The sequence below is a fragment of the Eretmochelys imbricata genome, chromosome 7, assembly GCF_965152235.1.
Source record: "Eretmochelys imbricata isolate rEreImb1 chromosome 7, rEreImb1.hap1, whole genome shotgun sequence".
NCBI lineage: Eukaryota > Metazoa > Chordata > Testudines > Cheloniidae > Eretmochelys > Eretmochelys imbricata.
Window position 1 is genome coordinate 117,127,069 of NC_135578.1, and position 20,834 is coordinate 117,147,902.

The following is a 20,834-nucleotide window of genomic DNA, read 5'->3' on the forward strand; positions in this document are numbered from 1 at the left end:
GGACCTGGACATGAGGTATGGTATAGGGACATGAATTCAGCCATAAATCAATTAGAAACCCAGTTCCCAGTCCTTCACACACAACACTGCAGTTCAGTGAGCACAGGGCCTCCAGGCTCCAAGAATTCACAGGATGGAGGCACAAGGGCTCAAGAGAAATTCAAGGCGCAGGCAGGGAGAAGCTGCATGGGGGAAGGAAGCTGAAGAGGCAGCAGGAGACAAGGGGTAGAAAGAAGGGTTTTCCGGGAGGATGGTCTGCCAGTCTTTCTAATAGCCCCCCCAAATTATGGGGACTCTGCTTTGACCTTAATCCATCCCTGCAACCATTGCTCATAGCACTTTCTCTGTGGATTGCTGCAACGCGAAGCTTGGCAGAACTGGACACCTTTACGGAAAATTAACGTTCGTGATATTCTTGGATTTGAGAGGGGGGGGGCTGGGACCCCAGATTAACTCACAGCCACGATTTCTCTCCACCCAGGACTAGCTGCATGCATGAAAATAATGTAAAGCGCCAACAGGGACGGCTGCTGGCCCTAAATCAACAGGGCTCCTTGGAACAGCCCTGCTGCTCTTTCTAGAGAGACAGAGAGAGAGAGAGAGAACCGCCATGAAGAGCTGCACCGCCCGGGGCGGCCTCGCCAACGCTGTCTCGTGCAAGCAGCGAGCCCACGCGCCCCGCCTCCCGCCGGCAGCTCCCAGGCCGCGAATGAACGGGAGCCGCTGCCGACGTCAGCAGCGGCAAGCAAGCGGCGGCGGCGGCTCTGGTGACGTCACGGCAAGGGGCTCGCTCCACCCCCGGCTTCCGCCCGGGCTGCCCACGTGGCCTGGGACGTCAATTTTGCAGGGGCAGCCTCCAGGAAGCGGCGACAATCTCAGGTGGGGCAATTGCGGGGCGCGAAGCCCAGCCGCATCCTGTGCACGCAGGGGGCAGGGCACCGTCTGAAGCCCTCCGCCAGGTGCACCGAGGGGGAGCTGAGAGGGCTGCAGGGCAGGGCAGGGCAGGGCAGGGGGGGAGAACCTGATGGTGCTAAATAGGGTGTCAAAGGTAACAATCAGGCAAGATCCAGCGCAGGGCGATGTGTGCAAAAAGCCCCCGGGGTGCTGCCCCGGGGGGGTGTTTTCGGCTTGTCAGGTTTGCCCAGCTGGCTAGATAAATCCGGCTTCTGGGGGTCTTGCCCAAACAGAGCCTACTTCAGAGTGCTGCATTTCAGGCTCATTTGCCCAGACACCGAGGAACAGGAATGCGGAGCCGAAGCATGAAGTCTTGATGTATGGGAGTCAGATCCTGCGGGGCTACAGAAAGCAGACGCTGTGCCTTGGGAAGTCTGGACACCCTCTGTGTATAGGGTTTATGTGAGGGAGGGGAGGGGAGGGGGGTGTTGTAACAGTTGCTGGTAACGTTGCCTTTTCTTTTGGTTTAGCAACGTTCTGTAGACCAGAAAAGGGGTTTTAGATTGCTACATTTTATTAATATATAGCCCCTTTTAATACCAAAGTTTTAGACAGCACGTGTGCGTATCGGTATGAAAGTATATTTTAGGTGTAGTTGGGCAATCTGGCACCAATGACCACACATCGCTGATATATATATTTTGTAAGCTTAGTGCTAGATATCGATTTTCTCTAAAGGGCTATAGTCAGTGCAGATCCCAGGTATGTCCTGCCCACATGGAAGAATAGCAGCCTTCCATTTAGATTATGACAAACACTATCCCTGAGGCTCACCCATCATGAGGATGAATGTGGTGTGAATTATTAATTATTATTATTTATTTACTATTTGTATTGCCATAATGCCTCGGAACCCCAGTCATGGAGCAAGGCTGTACACAGAACAAAAAGCCAGAATATCTAGGGCAGGGGTGGGCAAACTTTTTGGCCCGAGGGCCACACTTGGGTGGGGAGATTGCATGCGGGGTCATGAATGTAGGTCTGGGGCAGGGGATTGGGGCACAGGAGGGAATGCAGGGTGTGGGAGGGGGTGCAGTGTGCAGGAAGGTGCTCAGGGCAAGGAGTTGGGATGCAGGAGGGGTGCGGAGTGTGAGAGGGGGCTCAGAGCATGGGGTTAGGATGCGGGAGGGGTGTGGGCTCCAGCCCGGCGCCGTTTACCTGGAGCGGCTCCGGGTTGGCAGCAACATGCACTGGGGCCTGGGGGAAGCAGGGCAGAGGGCCTGCAGGTACACCTCCTGCAGCTCCCATTGGGGGTGTACCCGCAGGTGAGGGCAGTGTGCGGAGTGGGGAACTGCGGCAAATGGGAGCTTCGGGGCAGGTACCCGCAGGTGACAGCAGTGCACGGAGCCCTCTGCCCCTCCTCCCCCAGGGGCCTCAGGGACATAGTGCTGGCCGCTTCCGCGAGCAGCTCGGGGCCCGCGGCGCTATGGGAGTAGCAGTCCCGCAGGCCGGATCCAAAGCCCTGACTGGATCTGGCTCGCGGGTCGTAGTTTGCCCACCCCTCATCTAGGGCATGGAATAAATACACCATTTGAACTGACAATGGTAATAGTCCCAGAATTATTATTTTTAGACAAAAAGAAAAGGAGTACTTGTGGCACCTTAGAGACTAACCAATTTATTTGAGCATGAGCTTTCGTGAGCTACAGCTCTGAGCTGTAGCTCACGAAAGCTCATGCTCAAATAAATTGGTTAGTCTCTAAGGTGCCACAAGTACTCCTTTTCTTTTTGCGAATACAGACTAACACGGCTGTTACTCTGAAACCTATTTTTAGACAGTGTCTGCCTTAGAATGTGAACGTCAATATTTTGTGTGCATTTCATTTTTTTATAACCCACAGATTATACCATGTTTTATCAACAATCCTAACCCTCTTCCATGTCCCAGCTACTCACAGCTATTCATTAACAGAATATTGCTACTCAGAAAAAAAATATAGTTTTTAAACTGGTAAAAGCAGGCTGTCATTTATTTTTAATTTCATAGTCATTGGCATAAAACAATAATAAAAGGTAAATAGCATGGTGTACATTTTCAAAAGTGACTAGTGGTTTTGGGGTGCCTAAATTTTTGGGTGCACAACTTGGGATCGGGGGGCGGGGCTGGAACAACTTTACAGAGGGGGTGCTTGGAAGCCCTGCATTTGGTTGCTATTATTACTTCAAGCCAGGGTGGAGGGAAGTGCTGAGCCCCTAGTTCCAGTGCCCCTGCTTGAGATGGTCTAAAGAAGCCTGAGGGCTGGTGGTCAGTGCTTTCTGAAAATCTGTCCCCTGTAAGGGGTCTTAAGCAGGGCACCCCAGAATCACTTATCACTTTTGAAAATTTAGGCTCACCTCTAACCTATGTGCTATCCTGTAGACACATGAACTTATCCTCTGCTTCTACAAACCTTTACTCATGGGCTCAACATTAAGCCTGTGAGCAGTCACTGACTTCAATGAAATTACTTGCATGTTTAAAGTTGAGCCTGCACAAAATGTCTACAGGATCAGAGCCACAGTGACAGAACTTCCTGCTGTGTCATATGCATTTGTGCAAACAGATACTGTTACGTTTTGTCTTGCACACAGAAAATACTTGGTAAATCAGAATTTCTGAATAGAAATTAAAAACAAATCTTCAGTAATATTAGATTTATTACATAACCCATATATTGGGGCTAGACATGCAAGATTGCAATTCAAACATTACCTGCTTAATGTGGTAGGATAAGTTATCTTGTCTCTCATTTTATGAATAGTGTCCTGGTGCTGTCAGTTGACAGAATGGGCTTAAGATAGGAAAAGTCTATAGATGACTTGACCAAGGATAATATTAGACTAAAATCTTTTATGACAGGAAAATATGATTTGTCCCAATTTTCTTTGTTTCTTTCATCCAAAATGAGTTATTTCCAAAATAAAGCTGTATGATATAACCCTCCATAGAAGACAAGCATCGGATCTGCTATTTTTCTGCACAGAAACTTGCTTTGTATGTTTAAGCTGTCAGTGCATGTCTACACACACATTCTAAACAAGAGCAGGCTTCATAAAGAGAAATCTGCTGCTGAGCATAGATTAGAGATGCCGGCTTAGTATTCTCATAAAAGAGGTTTGTCTATTTGATTATTTAAATTAGAAGAATGCACACTGCATTGGGCACTAGGAAGTCCTGAGATCTAGTCCTGACTGCCACTGACTCGCTGACTGGCCCTACTGATGTTACTGCGACTCTGCCTCAGTTTCTCCACTGTAAAACGGGGAAGGGAACACTAATCTACCTCATGGGCTTGCTGTGAAGCTTAATGTCTATACAATGCTTTGAATGTGTAAAGCTCTATATGAATGCCGAGGATTAAACTATTATAGCTTGATGACTGAATACATTATCTGTGGGGTCACTGACATTACATGCTGCCCCAGCAGTATACTGTACAGTGTATCCATCAACAGATTAACACAAAAGAAGTATGAGAGAGCTAGCACAGGGTATGTCGTACTTTTCATAGGGTCGAGACCATCTTAATAGAGCTCATGTGTCACGGATGTGAACTTCCTTCCTTCCTCACAATCCCATAACATCTACGTAATAACTACAGCAGTTACTTACGTGGAGAAAAGGAGTATTGAAAAAAGTGTTGAAGCTGAGACTGAAATTCAGTGGGTGTTGCGTGTCTTTGTTTCACTAAACTTCTTTGAAAATCCCAGTCTTAATGTATTTTTTAGCTGCTTTTCTTGCAGTATAATAGAAGCTGGATGTAAAGAGGATGCATCTTCTGAGCTTCCAACTGTCCATGGACCACCATTAAGTGCTATGCAGACCACCAGTGTGCATGGACCACAGTATGAGCATCTCTGGCTAGAATCTTAGGTGGAAGTTTCCTGTACTGTAACATTCTTGCCTTCAAAGCTATGCATTGTGGGATAAGAAAGTTTACTGTGGCCAAAGTCTGGAAGACCATTAATGTTTGCCCTTTGCTTTCTCAGGCAACGCTGAGCTTATTAAGGGAGATCAAAGGGCCAACTGGTATTTGTTCCATCAAAGGCAAGAGGAATCAGAACTTGAGGGGAAAGCTACAGAGAGCAGGTAATGTGGCTACAGTTATTTGATGGCTTTGAAATGTCAAGGCGGAGGATTTGGTTGCATCTTTCACTAGTGGGACAATTACTTTAATTTCAGTGCTGCTTGGTTTTAATCACTGAGTGAGTAAATAATTATAGAGAAGTGATTTTAACTTAACACATGATTATATTTACTGCTGAGGGGAAAGGTCAGCTATGCTCTTAAAAATAGAGTGACCGGGTTAAGTGACCCCCCGAGGAAACAAAGAAAAGAATTCTACGGGAAACCTTGGGGATACTTTAAAATAGTTACTTAGAAAGCAGGAGTTACTGATGGCATCCTTAATATGGGTTTCACTGATAATAGATCTCAGAGTTTCTAATATTGCAGTGCAGACTTTATTAGGGTCGTGCTTGGGGACAGTCCTTCCTGCCTTCTTCAGAATCTTTCGCTTGTCACTTGGGGGATTCATTAGCAGTTAATCAAAGCCTTGTTCTTTGCTTCTGTAATCAGTGTACCACATCAGTTTCTATTTCAGGCTCGTGGGGACAAAGCACATGCCTAGAAAGGGAACTGTGTGCTTACGAGTTAAGGGAAGGGTTTTCTTTCTTTTTCTAACTGACCGTCAGATTGTTTCTGTCTTCTTGTGGACATCTATCATCAGTGAAGGGAAATGATCAGCTCATTACATGAGACAGAAAAGAGTGATCAGAATAAGATCACTGTACACCACCGCGTAGAAACAGTATATAGCTTTGGAAGCTTGCTGTGGAAATAGCTAGAGGGTGAAATCCTGGCCCCATTGAAAGTCAATGGGGTTTTTGCCATTGGCTTTGTTGGGACCAGGATTTCACCCATGGTGCATATTAGCATTTGGGGTTTGTTTTCTCCTTTTTCCTTCAGAAATATATTTGTAAAATAAAAATACTATGCTCTGCTGCAGACAGGCAGAAGAACAGCTCACAAGGACCACATGTGGCTTGTCCCCATTGGTTAGGAGAGGAAGGATGATCATGTGATTAAGATGTTGGAGTGAGTTCAGAAGTTCTTGGGTCAAGTCCTGACTCAGCCACAGACTTCCTGTGTGATCTTTGGTAAATCACTGAATCTCAAATCTCTCTCTGTAAAGTGGAGATGATACTATTTTATTTCTCCCACCCTTTTTTTCCCCTGTCTTTCTATGTAGCCTGTAAGCTCTTTAGGGCAGGGACTATCTCCTCTTATGTGTTTGTGCAGTGACAAGCATGGGTCCCTGAAATCAGCTGGGGCTTCTAAGTGCTACTGCAGTAGAAATTGTACATTAAAATAATAAGTGTTTGGGACTTTTAAAAATAGATCGTGTAGACAAAAATGTGACTAACTAAGACCCATCTCTTGTGTGCCATTATTTTCCACTACCAGCCCTAGGGAGATGCACTGTGTGAACTAACTGAAGTTCGAGACAGAAATGTCCTATGCAGAATTCTATGTCTGTGTCTGTTTCATAGGTCAGGTCTACACTACCCACTTACTTCAGTATAACTACGTTGCTCAGTGGCGTAAAAAATCCACACCTTGAAGCAATGTAGTTATACCAACCTTAACCCCCTGCCCTGTGTAGACAAAGCTACGTCAGTCGGAGAGCTTCTCCCACTTGGGTTGCCATTGTCCAGTTTTCGACCAGAACACCCGGTCGAAAAGGGACCCTAGCAGCTCTGGTCAGCACCACTGATTGGGCCGTTAAAAGTCCAGTTAGGTGGTGCAGTGGGGCTGGTAGGCGAGTCCCTACCTGACTCTGCGCAGGTCCTTGGAAACAGCGACATGTCCCTCCGGCTCGGGGATGGTCACAGGGGTTCTGCGTGCTGACCCTTCCCTGAGCGCTGGCTCCGCAGCTCCCATTGGTTGGGAACCATGGCCAATGGGAGCTGAGGGTTGTGCCTGTGGGCGGGGGCAGCACACAGAGCCACCTGGCCACCCCTGAGCTGGAGGGACATGACACTGCTTCCCAGGAGCCACCTGAGGTAAACGCTGGGCTCACCCCCTCCTAACCCCGTGCCCCAGCCCTGAGGCCCCTCCTGTACCCAAACTCCGTCCCGGAGCCCACACCTCTCTCCCCACTGCGCCCCAACCCCTTACCCCAGCTCTGGGTCCCCTCCCACACTCTGAACCCCTCAGCCCCAGCCTGGAGCCCCCTCTTGCATCCCAAACCCCTTATCCCTGGCCCCACCCCAGACCCTGCACCCCCGACTGGAGCCCTCACCCCCTCCCAAACCCCTGCCCCATCACCGGAGCCCCCTACCACACCTCAAACCCCTCATCCTTGGCCCCAGCCCAGAACCCACATCCCCGACTGCACCCCAACCCCCTGCCTCAGCCTGGTGAAAATGAGCAAGAGAGTGAAGGTGGGGGAGAGCGAGCCACAGAGGGATGGAGTGAGCGGGGAGCAGGCCTTGGGGCGGGGGGCGGAGCAAGGGTGTTCAGTTTTCTGTGATTAGAAAATTGGAAACCCTACCTCCTGCCCACGTAGCTACTGCCTCTCGTGGAGGTGGACTTATTAAGCTGACGGGAGAGCTCTTCACCAGAAGTGCTGCAGCAGCACCGATGCAAGCCTATAGTGTGGACCTGCCCACAGGTTTCAAGGCCAGAAAGGACCCTTATGATCACCGGGTCTCACCTTTTGCCTTAAGCCAGGCCAGGGAACCTCACCCACTAATCTCGGCATCAAGCCCGTAACTTCTGCCTGAGCTATGTTTGTTTTTGCTAACACAATAAAACAGGTGGGGGTTCACTGCATGACAAATGCTCAAGACAAGTTGGCAATGGGGCCTTCTGGGCCAGAAGGGATGGGTGCCCGCGGTAAAAGAAATCCTGAGCTATTCGTTTATTGGATGATAAATCTTCTTTTCAAAATGTCCTTTAATTGGGATGCCCGAAATAGAATGTGAGGGTAAATAATGCACCAACGTGAGTGCCTTGGTGGATAACCTTTTCATATTGACTGGTCTATACCCTCATCTGCTTCTTGACTGGGACCGTCAAGACATTGTCTCCCATCCCCCCCTTTGCCCCTTTCTTGTCCTGTTATCCCCATTTGAGACCTTGTATAGCAGCCACTATGCGTCTGGTTAAGGAAAGACTAGACAGGATTTCCTTCACGGTCCAATGCCATGCAAACTGTGACGATCACCACTGCGCTGCAGCTCAAGCCAGAAAACTGCACTTTTAAGGGTATGGATGTAGCTAATGGGCAGAGCAGCTCAGGGCAGTCAGTGCTCCTGGAGAATATAAACTACAGTGTCTGTGCACAGCAAGGTGAGGTAAGGACTAAGGGCTCATTCCTGCATGTGTAACAAACCGTGGCTGCATGCAGACACCACGATCCACAATGGGAATTGAACCTGGAAACTTTGACATCAGAACTGCAGAAGTCTACCACCGGAGCTAAAGGAGAAGCTAAAAAGGGGTTGGTGCCAGCCCCTAGGCGTGCAGATCATACATGCTAGGCCAGTGTATCGCACAATTACCCATGAGTAACTTAATGATGTGAGAAAAAATTTGCACAAGTGTTTGCAAGATCTGCCCTAATGGATTAAGCCTCATCTCTCAGCCTTAACATTGGCCAAAGAACCAAAATGGGAAACAACAAGAAAAACAAGAGGGCAAGAAGCTGGAACCAGAATTCTGGGGCCTTATCCTTGCCCTGTTGACACCAAAGTTTTGCCACTGAGTTCAATGGGAAATGGATCAGCCCCTGACAATCCACAGGGGCTGGTGTAGACATACTAACACAGGGTGCTGAATTTGTATTGCAGGTAGGAATATGAGTCCCAAGATTACTACAGAGCTGCTCAGACAGCTGCGACAGGTGATGAAGACCTCCAAGTATGTCACAGAGCCCATCCACGCCTATATTGTGCCATCTGGAGATGCACACCAGGTAGAGATTTCAGTATTGAGGATGTTTCCTTCTAGAAGAAAAGTAGAAGTCCATAGATGGCTGTGGTTACTTTTTGGTTTGCTTGTTTCAATAATTGCAATATAAAAGCTTGGTGAGCTGGGGAATGTTGCAAAGGGGTGCTGTAGATGGGGTTTCTAGAGTCTTTTTTTCTGATGGTCAGTGTTTATTTTCCTGTAGGAAGTCAACATTGCTGGTTCTACTTTCTCCAGGGAAGCCCATGGCCTACAGAGGGGAGAGTACCAGAGAAATGGCTGCTCCCATCCTGGCCCTTCTAGTATATTTTCCAGAGCTAGGGAGCCCTAACCTGCAGCTCTCACATGGAGGGGCTTCTGGGGTGGCCGTGGGGAGGGCAGCATGCTGCAGAGGCCCAGGTCCCCTCCCATCTGCAGACCTGGGATCCCTGTGTGCCCAGAGTTACTCCTCTCTGCGCCAGTCAGAGAAGGTGACCCTGGGGCCCGCTGCACGGGTGTTTAATTATCATGATTGCTGCAATACTTGGCTCTCTCCAGAATATTAAGATTGTCTTGATCTGTTGTAGTTGTTTAGCCCAAGGCAACTTTAAAATGTTGAACCCCCTCTTGCCTGCATAAATATGTGTAGGCGGTATCCTCAGTCTTCACGCAAGCTCTGCTTAGAGAATGTCAGAGTTCCTGGGGGACAGAGGGGATCGTCTTCCCTCAGCCATTTTCAAAAATAGAGGGCCTGACCTCTCTCACCTTCCCACAGTTGGGGTTGGAATTTACCCCTGTGCAAAGTGGGTGTGAAATGCTCCCACATCAGAGTGTTTCACACCCTTTTTGCACAGGTGCACGTGACGACACAAGGTGCAAGGCAGTGGTGAACGTGGCCGTGCCCTGGGAAAACACGCTTCACACGTTTCCCTTCAAATAGATCAGCTCCTCAGTTCTGTGCGGTGGGTGAGGGGCTCCCCTGCAGCTGCTACAGTTTGCGCCGTTCGTGCCTGAAGCTACCTCTCTGTCCGTATGTAACTCCAGTTACATTTTGCTACCCTGGAACTGTGGTCACGTGAGTTAAGGAATGTGACCTGCAGGATTCCAGATTTTTTTTTTTCCTTCTCTTTTGGTCTTTGCTACAGTGAATGCAGTAATGCAAACAACCCTGCATCCCTGCTTCCTGTTGGGCAAGTTCATCAGGTTTCTACAGAGAATGAAACAGTCTGAATGGAATTGATTAATGAAAATGGCGAATTATACAGCTTCATGACTCACATGTGTCATGGTGGGTTGCCTCTGCCAAGGTCTTGTCAGCAGTGGGGAATTGCCCCAATTTCAGCCATTGGTGAGCTTCACCAGTACAAACCCCCAGGATAGACCAGGTAAACCACCATAAGGTGCAATTTCCAACAGCACGGTATATCCTGACATTAAGCAGGGGTTCACAACATCCATGCAACTACTAGCTTTGCTTTTCTACATTCGGGACTCACACTTGTGCAGCACCACCAGTGACTGAAATAGAAGGAAATCAGTAATTCGGACAAGGCCTAAGATGGGGGGGAATTTTATTCCATTTCTTGGTTGCTCAAAGTACCTGCATTTTGCTGATGTTTTAGGGCCCTGATACTGTGACATGCTGAGTGCCCTAACTCTCCTGGGCGTTAATGTGAATCGAGGTCTCTCAGTAGGTTGCAGCAACTCGTCCATGTAAGCTCTAAGATCCCTGCAGGGCTTTTAATGTCAGGTTCCCTACCAAGGCTAAAATGTTTTCTTTTTCCCCATTGTATTATAGACCTAATCAGAATCCCTAGCTTTCTAGGTTTATTTGTCCTTTCAGTTCTATAGACGTAGAAGCACAGAAGCATATAAACAGAGGGCTGGAAGGAACCTCAAGTCCATCCACCTGCACTGGTCCCCCCTAGACTACCCCTGACGTGTTTGTCTAACCTATGCTTAAAAACGTCCAACACCAGGGATTCCACAGCCTGTTCCAGTGCTTAACTATTTTATAGTTAGAAAGCATTTTTTTAATATTGAACCTAAATCTGCTTTGCAGCAAACTAAGCTGATTATTTCTTGTCCTACCCTCCGTGGACTTGGTGAACAATTGATAACCATCCTCTTTATAAGAATCTTTTACGTATTTGAAGATTGTTATCCAATCTCCACTCAGCTTTTTCTTCTCTAGACTAAACTTGCCCAGTTCTTTCAACCTTTCCTTGTAAGTCATATTTTCCAAACCTGTTATAACATTTATTGCTCTTTTGGGCTGTCTTCAGTTTACTCACCTCTTTCTTAAAGCGTGGTGCCCAAAACTGGACACAGTACTCCAGCTGAGACCTCACCAGTGCTGAATAGAGCACAGTTACCTCCTGTATTTTACACACAATACTCCTGTTAATACATCCCAGAATGATATTTGCCTTTTTCACAACAGCATCACATTGCAGAGCTCTTAAACAGAACCATCTTTTCCTAGAATCTTGGAATCCAATTTATATCCTTTCCAGAGACTGCCAATATCCTGGATTGGTGTCTGTTTTAGCCAGTGCTGAATAATGGCTGCGCTACTTACATTGATTTCCTACAGTGTATTATACACTGAGCCTGATTTGTATCCCTAAACCAGTGGTAGGAAGTCAGAGGGAATGGAAGGGCATCTTGTGAGCAAGGTAGCACAGTGAGGTCCAATCACTTCAGAGGGGTCTCCCACAGCTAGTAAATGTCTGCCCAGCTCATACCCGCACATTTGGGTTGACTGGATCGCCACCCTCTGCTCCGGACTGGAACAGCATGTGTGGTTGTTTAGGACTGATGAATGGGCAGAATTGTGGAGCAATGGAGGAGAGGAATTTTACACAGCATCCACCTGACCTATTCCAGCTCTGACCAGTGCAGGTATTATTACTGATGTGGGTCCTGATGCACCTGCCAAGTAAGTGGCAGGGTTTGTTTGAAATGCTCAGAGGATCAAGGTCACCCCTGTAAAACCAGTGGGCCACCCACCTAATTGCTGCTGTACGTTACAGCTGGAATGCACCTGCAGTGCTGCTGAATGCACTCAGCACAATAGATCTGAGTGTTAAAGGGCCCGACCTTGCAAACATTTATTCAGGTGAGTAATACCATTAACTTCAAAGAAGTTAAGCAAAGAAGGCTCACTTGATTGAGGGTTGCAGGATGGGGCCCTAAAATTCCACAGGTTTGGACAGCAGCCCAGCAGATGTGGTGGGGAGCAGCTTTAGGGTCTGCGCGGGGATAAAATCCAGTCCAGTTGCAAGAGGAGCTCCAATTAGATGGGTTGTTTCGACCGTGCAGTGGCTCAGCATTCACAGGTGCACAGTGCTAATTTTAGCACATGTATGATTATCACAAAACACTGGGTAATCTTAGCACAGTAGGGATTGCTGTACGAAACAGGAGATGAACTGCTGCTCAGATACTGTGATGATGTGGCTCTGTAAGAACCTAAATAGATAGCTACAAAGGGCTTTTGCTTAAGTCATCTTCCTTCCCATGCTGCTCAAAGCCACTAATTCTACTTTAAGGCCCTTCTATCCCTTTGCTTAGTTTCAACTCTTCCCCGCTTTAAATGTTTCCTGCATGTTTCCCTGTATGGGATGCTGTCAGGGAAGATTTTTTCCTCAAATTAAGATTCTTATTTTTTTAAATAAGGTTTTACCAAAGCTAAGACCAAGAGAAATATTCCCATGGGTGAGGGGTGTTAGAAAAATCACTGTTGTTTTTTATAAAGCCATTAAATCTCTGTTGTGTTTGTCACCCAGACATTGCAGTCTTATGTTAGTGGGTAAGACCCTGAAAGTGAAATTAACTAGATAATACCTGCCCATGTAAGTGAAACAGACTCACGTCTTTCCTCATTGTGGGAACTGAGAGAAAGGGAAGAGAAGTAAACTAAAAATGGGTGGGATCTTCAGAAGTGTGTCTGACTTAAAAGCACTGCAAGTAAGGGGATGAATGCTCCTAAATCACTCAGGTGGTTTTGGAGCTGCCCCATATGAATAGAGAGGAATATATCCAGATTTTTAAAAAATCTTTTCTGTGTAATAACTAATGTTTGAAGCATAGTACAGGATTTAAAAAAAATAAACATATGGGCAGATTCCAGCCAGCTCACTGATCACCTTCCATTCTGCTGCACGCTCTGGAAGCTAGACACAATAGAGGATCGGGCCCATGACATTTAGTTTGACAATAACCCTACAGTGTTTCTGATTTGTTCATGGCTATTCAATGCTGCAGCAGAATCAAGGAGGCAGGGAATAATCCCATGCTGATTTGCAGACTTTTTTCTTGGATCATTTGACTGGTACTCTGTTGAGCCAAGGCTATTTAGGCTGGCAAGGATTAAGCTGATTTGCTGACTTATGCTGATAATTAGAGGCAAGTTTAGCAATCCTGACCTTCGATCTTGGTTGAACAAGATCCCAGAACAGGGCGTGTTGGCCATTTCAAAACGCAGGGACACCTTGGTTAACAATTTTTCTTCTTCCATTTTTGGCAACAGATTGTGGACATTGGGAGTTTCTGTGTCCCCAGCCTATTCAGTCATTTAGGGTTTTTGTTGAGATTGACAACAAAAATGCTAATTAAGATGGTTTTATGATATGGACACTTTGATCTTGACAGAAGTTACCCATCTCTCTCCCTTCCCCCTCCCAATTGTTTCACATAGGGAAGTAAGCACTCATCCAATGGTAACCAATAACTTCTGGTTACGTCTGACCTGGGCTGGATTTGAACAGGTAAAGTAGAAGTAAAAGACTTGGTATCTAATTACAAAATCTCCTAAAGGCTTAAAAGTTTTATGGCCTAACAACCTTGACAGTCTCCTTTTTAATGGCATTGTTGTAGAGGAGAAATTCTAAATGGGCTTCTTGTAAACTCCAGTTGGAGGACATCAATAAATATCGTGGCATTTAAAGATTTAATGGACCGTATACTTTAGTTTCCAAGATCTAGGAATGCCTGTGTGTTCTCTTCTTCTCACTTTGCAGCTTCAAAGGCAGGATCTGTTTGTTGCCAAATGAGAGGCTGAGTGTGAAATAAATATCAGCAAATTGCAGCACTTCACTGTTTACAGAAGTTGGTGGGAGAAAAGTTCTGGAGGTTTAAAAAAACAGGCAGATATAAATACAAAATAATCACATATACTTAAATGTCCCAAAGGAACAATTTTTAAACACTTGTTAGGACTTCCAAAGGAGCAGAGCCCGATCTTGTAACTTGTTCGTTTCTCTTGACAGCATCCTTCAAGAGAAACAAAGCTTTTCAATGTACTTGTCATCAGTTGCTTTTGTTGTTGCTGATGTAAATAATTAGCTGCGTCTTCTGTATTCCAGAGTGAGAACATCGCGCCCTGTGATTGCAGACGGGCATTCATCTCTGGATTTGATGGCTCTGCAGGTACTGTTGTCTGAACGCATATTTCCCCTGAAAAGAGGTGATCTGATTCACAACATGTATGCTAGATGGAACGAGAAACCTAACCAAAATGTTTGGACTGTTCCCTTCCCATTTCAGCATCTGCAGAATTATGTGGTGGCTGCCAGCTGAAAATTATGTAAGATCGATGTAGTAACGGGCTTTCACAAATGACTGACCCCTGAACAAACCTCCCATAAAGCAAAATCCTGTTAACTGTTTAATGCGGTGCTCGCAGCCTGCTTTTATGTTGTCTAACGTGAGGCCACTATGAACAGATTGTACGTTGCCCAACAGAGCTGGGATTAATGGTAAACAATGTTTGTCAGCCGCTTTCAATCATCTTAGAATGAAGCCAGTGCCAAAAATACTGAACTGTGAAGCTGAGTTTATGGAAAAGTTTGCTTATCTCACAGAGGCACGGGATGTTCTTTTGGCTGAAGCAGAGACTGGAAGTTGGGAAGGCAGATTTCTATCCCAGGCTCTGCAATGTACTTGCTGTGAAATTGCGGACGAGTCACTCAGCCTTCCTATGCCTCCCATCTCCCACCTGGAAATCAGGGTTAATGTCAAATACTGACTTCCACAGCGGATGCTGTGAGTCTTCGTGGGTCAATTGCTGTAAAGTGCCTTGAGAGCCTCCTGTGGAAAACACTCTATACGGAAATGCGGAGCAGCGCTGTTCTAGAACACGAATCCTGCATTCCAGCCTTCCTTTCTTCAGCCTGGCGCCTCACCCTGCGGTCAGAAGGGCGGTGGTTCCACCGTCAGACCTTGGCAGGATTTGCCCAGGCTTGGGCTCAAGCGGTGTTTGCTGAATACAAGCTCTGTTTTTAAATGGGTTCTGGCTCCGACAGCGTCAGCGTGTGTTTGGCCAGTGGAGATGAGGCTGAACCGGAGTTTGTGAGCTGTGCTGCAGTAAGATAGACCACAGTCATTGTAAGAGAGAAAATAGGTCATGTGGTATGACACTGGGACTCAGGAGATCTGGGTTCAATTCTTGGCTCTGCCAAAGACACCCTGGGTGGCCTTGGGCAAATCATTAGATCCCTCTGGTCCTGAGTCAGCAAGTTAGGTAAGCACATGCCTAACTTAACCATGTGAGTAGTCCCATTGATGTCAGTTTCCATTGCTTATGTAGCTGGCTGAACTAGGGCCGGTGTGCCTCAGTTTCCCACTGTAAAATGGGGATAATAATGCTTCCTTCTCTGACTCTGTCTTTTCTGTTTAGATTGTAAACTCCTTGGGGCAGGGACTGGCTCTGTTGTGCAGTTCCCAGTGCAATGGGGCCCTGGTCTCAGTTGGGGCTTCTGGGTGTTTCTCTAGTAATGATAATTTGTAAGCCAGGCTTCAGCTCCTCCACGCTGACTGGCTGAGCTGTGTTTAAACTGAATTTGTCTGAGGAGATTTAAAAGCAAGTTCAGCAAACCTGGTTCCTGGTGTAGAATGGCCTGGCCAGAACTGCAAAGGAGTTTGCCTCTTAGTTGTGGGGAACAATTAGTATCTCCATTAACACCCAAGTGACCTTAGAACTGTGACCTGAGCCTTCATACAGACTGTCCGGCATCTGTGTACATTTCAGCCAAACCCTGTGCAGTCCATGTAACTGTGATGCATCCAATACCTCTGTATCTGCCCCTCTGTGTTCCGATGAACCACAAACCTACTTATCCCTTTTGCTTCCTGGCCAGGTACTGCCATTATAACCGAGCAAAAAGCAGCTATGTGGACGGATGGACGCTACTTCCTGCAGGCAGCACAGCAAATGGATAGCAACTGGACACTCATGAAAATGGGTGGGTGGCCGCCCAAGATATTGCTCCACTAATATACAGAGAACTAAATAGCAGGGTATGGGAGTGCTCTATGCACTCAGGTTAATTGACTGCCAGGGCATGGGAATGAACTAAGATCACTATAGTGCCTTTTAAAAGGAAAACCAAAAAGGAATAGGAGGATCGGCATCTGCACAAGATGCTGCTGCTTTAAGATACGTCAGGGCACTTGCGTTTGAGTGTGACTTATATGTTAGTGTGTGCTGTAATTTAAGGGTCCATGTGAAACCTCTTCTGCATGGTTTTTTCTTTGCTCTTGGAACTACATTTTACTCCTTTTCCACATCCAGGTCTGAAGGATACGCCAACTCAGGAGGATTGGCTAGTGAGTGTGCTCCCAGAGGGCTCGAAAGTTGGAGTGGACCCTTTCATTATTCCAGCTGGTTAGTTTATTTAATGCTTTGCAGGTTGGGTGATGAGATTCTGCCTACCCAAATTGCCCACGCTGTTTCAAATGGGCTTTCCATGTTACAGCCTATTACTGCTACACGGCTAAGAGAGTTCCTCTTTAGCTCAAGCATTAGAGGCCTGTGCTTTTGGTGCTGTAGATCTCTGGTTCATTTCCCACTGGTGACTGTGATACCTCTGTCGGTGTGTCAGTATGGCTTGTTACATCTGGATGTTGCTTTTTTTCTTCTTCTCCTTCCCACTTTGAGACCAAGTGGAAAGGGGCAGGGGTGGAGAAGAAAGCTTAGACTTTGCCAGCATCCCCAGCACAGAGGGAATTCCTGTGTTTCAGACATTTGTGGCCAGTGCTCTTAGCTCTCTCCCCTTTGGCAGATCAATGGAAGAGGATGTCTAAAGCACTGAAAAGTGCCGGCCATGTTCTTGTGCCAGTCAAAGAGAACCTGATCGATGCAATCTGGGTAGATCGCCCCCAGCGACCCTGCAAACCTCTAATGACCCTGGACCTGAGTTACACAGGTTAGTGGGATCCGGTCCTGAACTGAGTGGATTCATTTTCATGCCTCTCTTCTTTCTTCCTTTCCCTTACATAGTGACAGGAGAAATATAACTGCAGCCCAGCATTATGTGCTGTTTGATTAAATTAAGGATCTAATTAGCCTCTGCTTATTCTCTTCAATGATTTTTTTGTTTTGGAAACCAGATATAAGCATTGATTGTGCCTAGATACTACAGTGATGGGTTTGTAATAAATACACAGATGTATGTTCCTGGAAAAAGAAGAAAAAGCTTGAAGCTGGTGGTGTATGTCATAAAGGAGCAGTAAGGAAGACAAGCCAGAGATTGCGTGTTTGGCTTCAAGGAAATTCTAGCCTCATTACATTAGGGCTTCATGGCTGTACGTCTCTGCTGTTAGTCACTAAATTAGGCGGTGATAGCAATTGCAACTAAAGAATCAAACCCATCCACAGTCAGCAAATGTATTGTATTTCACAGGGATTGGCTGGAAAGAGAAGATTGCAGCTCTGCGTGCAAAAATGGTTGAGAGAAAAGTCCTCTGGTTTGTGGTTACAGCCCTGGATGAGGTAGCTTGTAAGTATCCTGGCTGGGTGGGTTGTCAGATCTCCCTGTCAGTACAACAGAACTTTCTCTCGTGGCTGGGAAATGGGAAATCTACCCCATGCCAAGAGGCATGTGGTACACCCGAGGGGTTTATTATAAGTCGATTAACTTGTATCAGAAGCAGCTATGGGACAGGGTCAGGAGCAGTCTCCATTCTTTACTAAGAGCCAGATTTTGGTCTCATTTACACCTGTGTAAATCCAGAGCAATAGACCAGATTTAGGCCCAGTGTATACAACAAATCACCACACTTGAAAAACAGCGGAAGAGAAGGAAAAGGAAGGCGGTGTATAAAACCGAGGCAGCTTGAGGAAAGAATTGACAGACGAAATGTTCTAGCATATAATATCCTTACACCCCCAGCTCCAGGAAGCTGAAGGTTGTTTTAAGCTGTGAAGCCTTGCTATCACTGTATGTGGCTCTGGGTACACAAATAGACACAACACCGTTTCGTATGCAGCATTTGTGGTTTCTAAGCACGTACGTGTATGTGCTCGTGATTTCCACAAGCCTAATTCTAGTTTTCATACTTATTAAAAGGAGCCCCCCGATCTCCTTTCCCCTACAGTCTGCAAACTCCCGTCGTAAAACAAGACTGCAATGGACCTCATCCTAGTCCCCACCTGTTCCCATTTGCACTGGACAGGCAGCCAAGGAGCTTAAACAACCCGCAGGGGAGTCTCCAAGTAGCAAAACCAATGTAGCCAGCTCTAAGCCCTGTGATTCTGGCCTCCTGCCCCAGCATAGTAGGCATTCCCAGGGTGGGTGCAGGTCAGGCGAGAGCTAATGGAATGGCCCCAGGGCGCTGTTGGTCTGGCTCAAGATAGATATTATCTGGGTTGCTCTAAACCTCAGAGTAGGTCCAGATGACCCATTGTTGACCATACCAGAGGTGCTGCATCAGTGGGGCTGCGCCTGTGTAGGAGAGCAGGCCAGGCTTGGGTGTGTGATTAGGATAGGCTGTAGAATCCGCATCACCTGCTCCAGGTGTAAATGATCTTGACAAATTCCCAGCTTCAGTTTGGAAATCAGTAACTTGGCGCCAGCAACGTGGCATAGTCAGGGCCCTTTGTATTCACTCCTAGAATTGTGAAACCAAGCGCAGAGCTTCCCGTTTCACGAAAGGAATACATCCAATAGCAGCAAACGGGGACTCTTCTCTGGCGAGACCTGCATTAGCAGAGATGGCGGCCTTCTGTCCTTATCTGTACAGACACCAAGGCGTGCACGCCACTTTACAGACACAATGCTTGTTCCCGGCTCTCAGGTGGTTACAGTCTAAGTACACCTACCAGTGCAAGGGGTGACCATGAACAAAGGGCTGAGGAGAGGCTAAGGACAGCGAGAGAGATGCTTATTGCTAGGTGTACATCTGGTGCCCCTTTCCTTTACTATAGAAGGAAAAACCCTTTCATCTTATATTTAGCCACTAGATGTTGCTCTATTAAAAGCTGAAAGGGCATCTGGAGGGAGGGTTGAAGAGGAGGCCACGGTATGGAGACCCTAATTTTGCTCAGCAGGCAGATTTCTACAGCCCCTTCCTGGAAGCCCCGTATGGGTCTTTGTAGCTTGGGAGAAGCAGGGTCTTTCCCAGGAAGCGTGCACATACCCCGCGACTGTCTTGCCTGATGTCGCGTGGCCCAGTGGACCCAGCCCCAGACTGAGATGCCGGCACTGCAGGTCACGCTTCCACCTCCGCCGGCTGGCTCGCCGCGTCACCGGGAGCCTCTCTTCCACCCGAACGTTTCCAAGAGTGAGTCCCTGGGTTTCGGGGGGCTCAGCTTGACCCCTGAAACCCGGCGCTCAGAGAGGCCCAGCGCCCGCCGTGCCGCTTGGCGTCCCCCTGAGTTGTGAGCGACCTGCGCGTTTGACAAGCAAGGCCGCGAGCCGAGGAGCCACAACCAAAGGCCGTTTTGTAATGTTTTGGCCTTAGCTTCTCTGTGCCTCCCTTCCCCCGGGGGTCCCATGGCTGACTGGGCTCTGGAGAGCAAAGTACGAAAACTTGAGCACTCTGTGGAGAGCGAGGGCTGATCTGCTGTCCCGCTGCAGAGACTGGGAAAGTCACTGCCTTGCCATTCTGCTAGCTACGGAGCCCAAGCCCGAAGAGATTTTTCTGGCGCCATTGAGTACTCACAGGTTTGGTGCCATCTTGTGGAGAAAGCAAATTACTGCCAGTAAAGCTCTGGGGAATTGCAACAGCTGGACTCTGGCTTAAAGCCCTTGTGTGAACCTGCTTTCGAGCCAACTGAATTTGGTTTTGTTTTTCTTTTCTAATACTGTTGAATTTAAATGATGAAACAAGACTGTGATTCTGGGCTCTCTTTTCTTTCCTAGGGCTGTTGAACCTCCGAGGCTCAGACGTTGAATACAATCCAGTATTTTTTGCTTACGCTGTCATAGGAACCGACACAATCAGGTCTTTACCTTGCCCCTTCTTTATCGTTACCAAGTGTTGCACTGACTTTCCAGGCGTGTTTCCTGCCAGAGGCTGGCTCTTGCGTTGTTTGTGTCCTTTTAAACTGCATGTACCTCGGCCATATTAATGTCCCTTCCTAGCATTTTGGTATTCCATGATAATCCATTTCTCTCCCCCCGCTCTCATCATTGTAGTGGTGGAGTCAAGAGCTTTCGGTTCTGTTCCCAGCTCTGCTACTGTGTGACCTTGGGCAAGTCCTTTCACCTCTCCGTGCTTCAGTTTGCCCCTTTGTAAAACTGGGACCATGTAAAATGCTTTGAGATCTTTGTACCAAAGGTGCTATATGGAGCCGCTGATGAATTTGCATCAGCAGTGGGGCAGACACTGGAGAACTTTATCCATTGAGGGATTTTTGAGGGGTTAACTTAGCTGAAGATTCACTTCAAAACCACAAGTGACGGTTGCTGCTGTGCTCTGGGATTTTGGGGCTTTGGGTGCCAAAGATCCTTCTCTTTTTGTTTAGTGCAACAAGCTTTGGTAGGGTACAAGAATCGAGGCACATGAAGGTACTAGCCAAACGTGTGTGACCTAGTGGGTAGAACACAGGCCTGTGAGTTCTGTTCTCAGCTGTGTGATGACTAAGGGTAATATTTGTCATGGATATTTTTAGTAAAAGTCACGGACAGGTCACGGGCAATAAAGAAAAATTCACGGAAGC

The 20,834-nt window shown here is 47.2% G+C and overlaps 1 protein-coding gene across 8 annotated transcripts in view; it reads left to right on the forward strand.

Moving 5' to 3' along the window:
- Window positions 1-848: 848 nt before the first annotated feature.
- XPNPEP1 (X-prolyl aminopeptidase 1) overlaps window positions 849-20,834 on the forward strand; it is a 44,217-nt gene continuing 24,231 nt past the window's right edge. For 2 of the 8 annotated variants that reach the window (XM_077823198.1, XM_077823205.1), the window contains exons 1-8: window positions 8,787-8,915; window positions 13,590-13,659; window positions 14,257-14,320; window positions 16,030-16,134; window positions 16,464-16,556; window positions 16,954-17,097; window positions 17,575-17,670; window positions 20,035-20,116. In XM_077823198.1, coding sequence (XP_077679324.1) covers window positions 8,863-8,915; window positions 13,590-13,659; window positions 14,257-14,320; window positions 16,030-16,134; window positions 16,464-16,556; window positions 16,954-17,097; window positions 17,575-17,670; window positions 20,035-20,116 — 707 coding nt within the window. In that variant the 5' untranslated portion in view covers window positions 8,787-8,862. Of the gene's footprint in view, window positions 880-934; window positions 960-4,917; window positions 5,024-5,942; window positions 6,094-8,786; window positions 8,916-10,032; window positions 10,273-13,589; window positions 13,660-14,256; window positions 14,321-16,029; window positions 16,135-16,463; window positions 16,557-16,953; window positions 17,098-17,574; window positions 17,671-20,034; window positions 20,117-20,834 lie in introns of those variants that run through there. The other 6 variants (XM_077823199.1, XM_077823206.1, XM_077823200.1 and 3 more) reach the window with 6 other exon arrangements.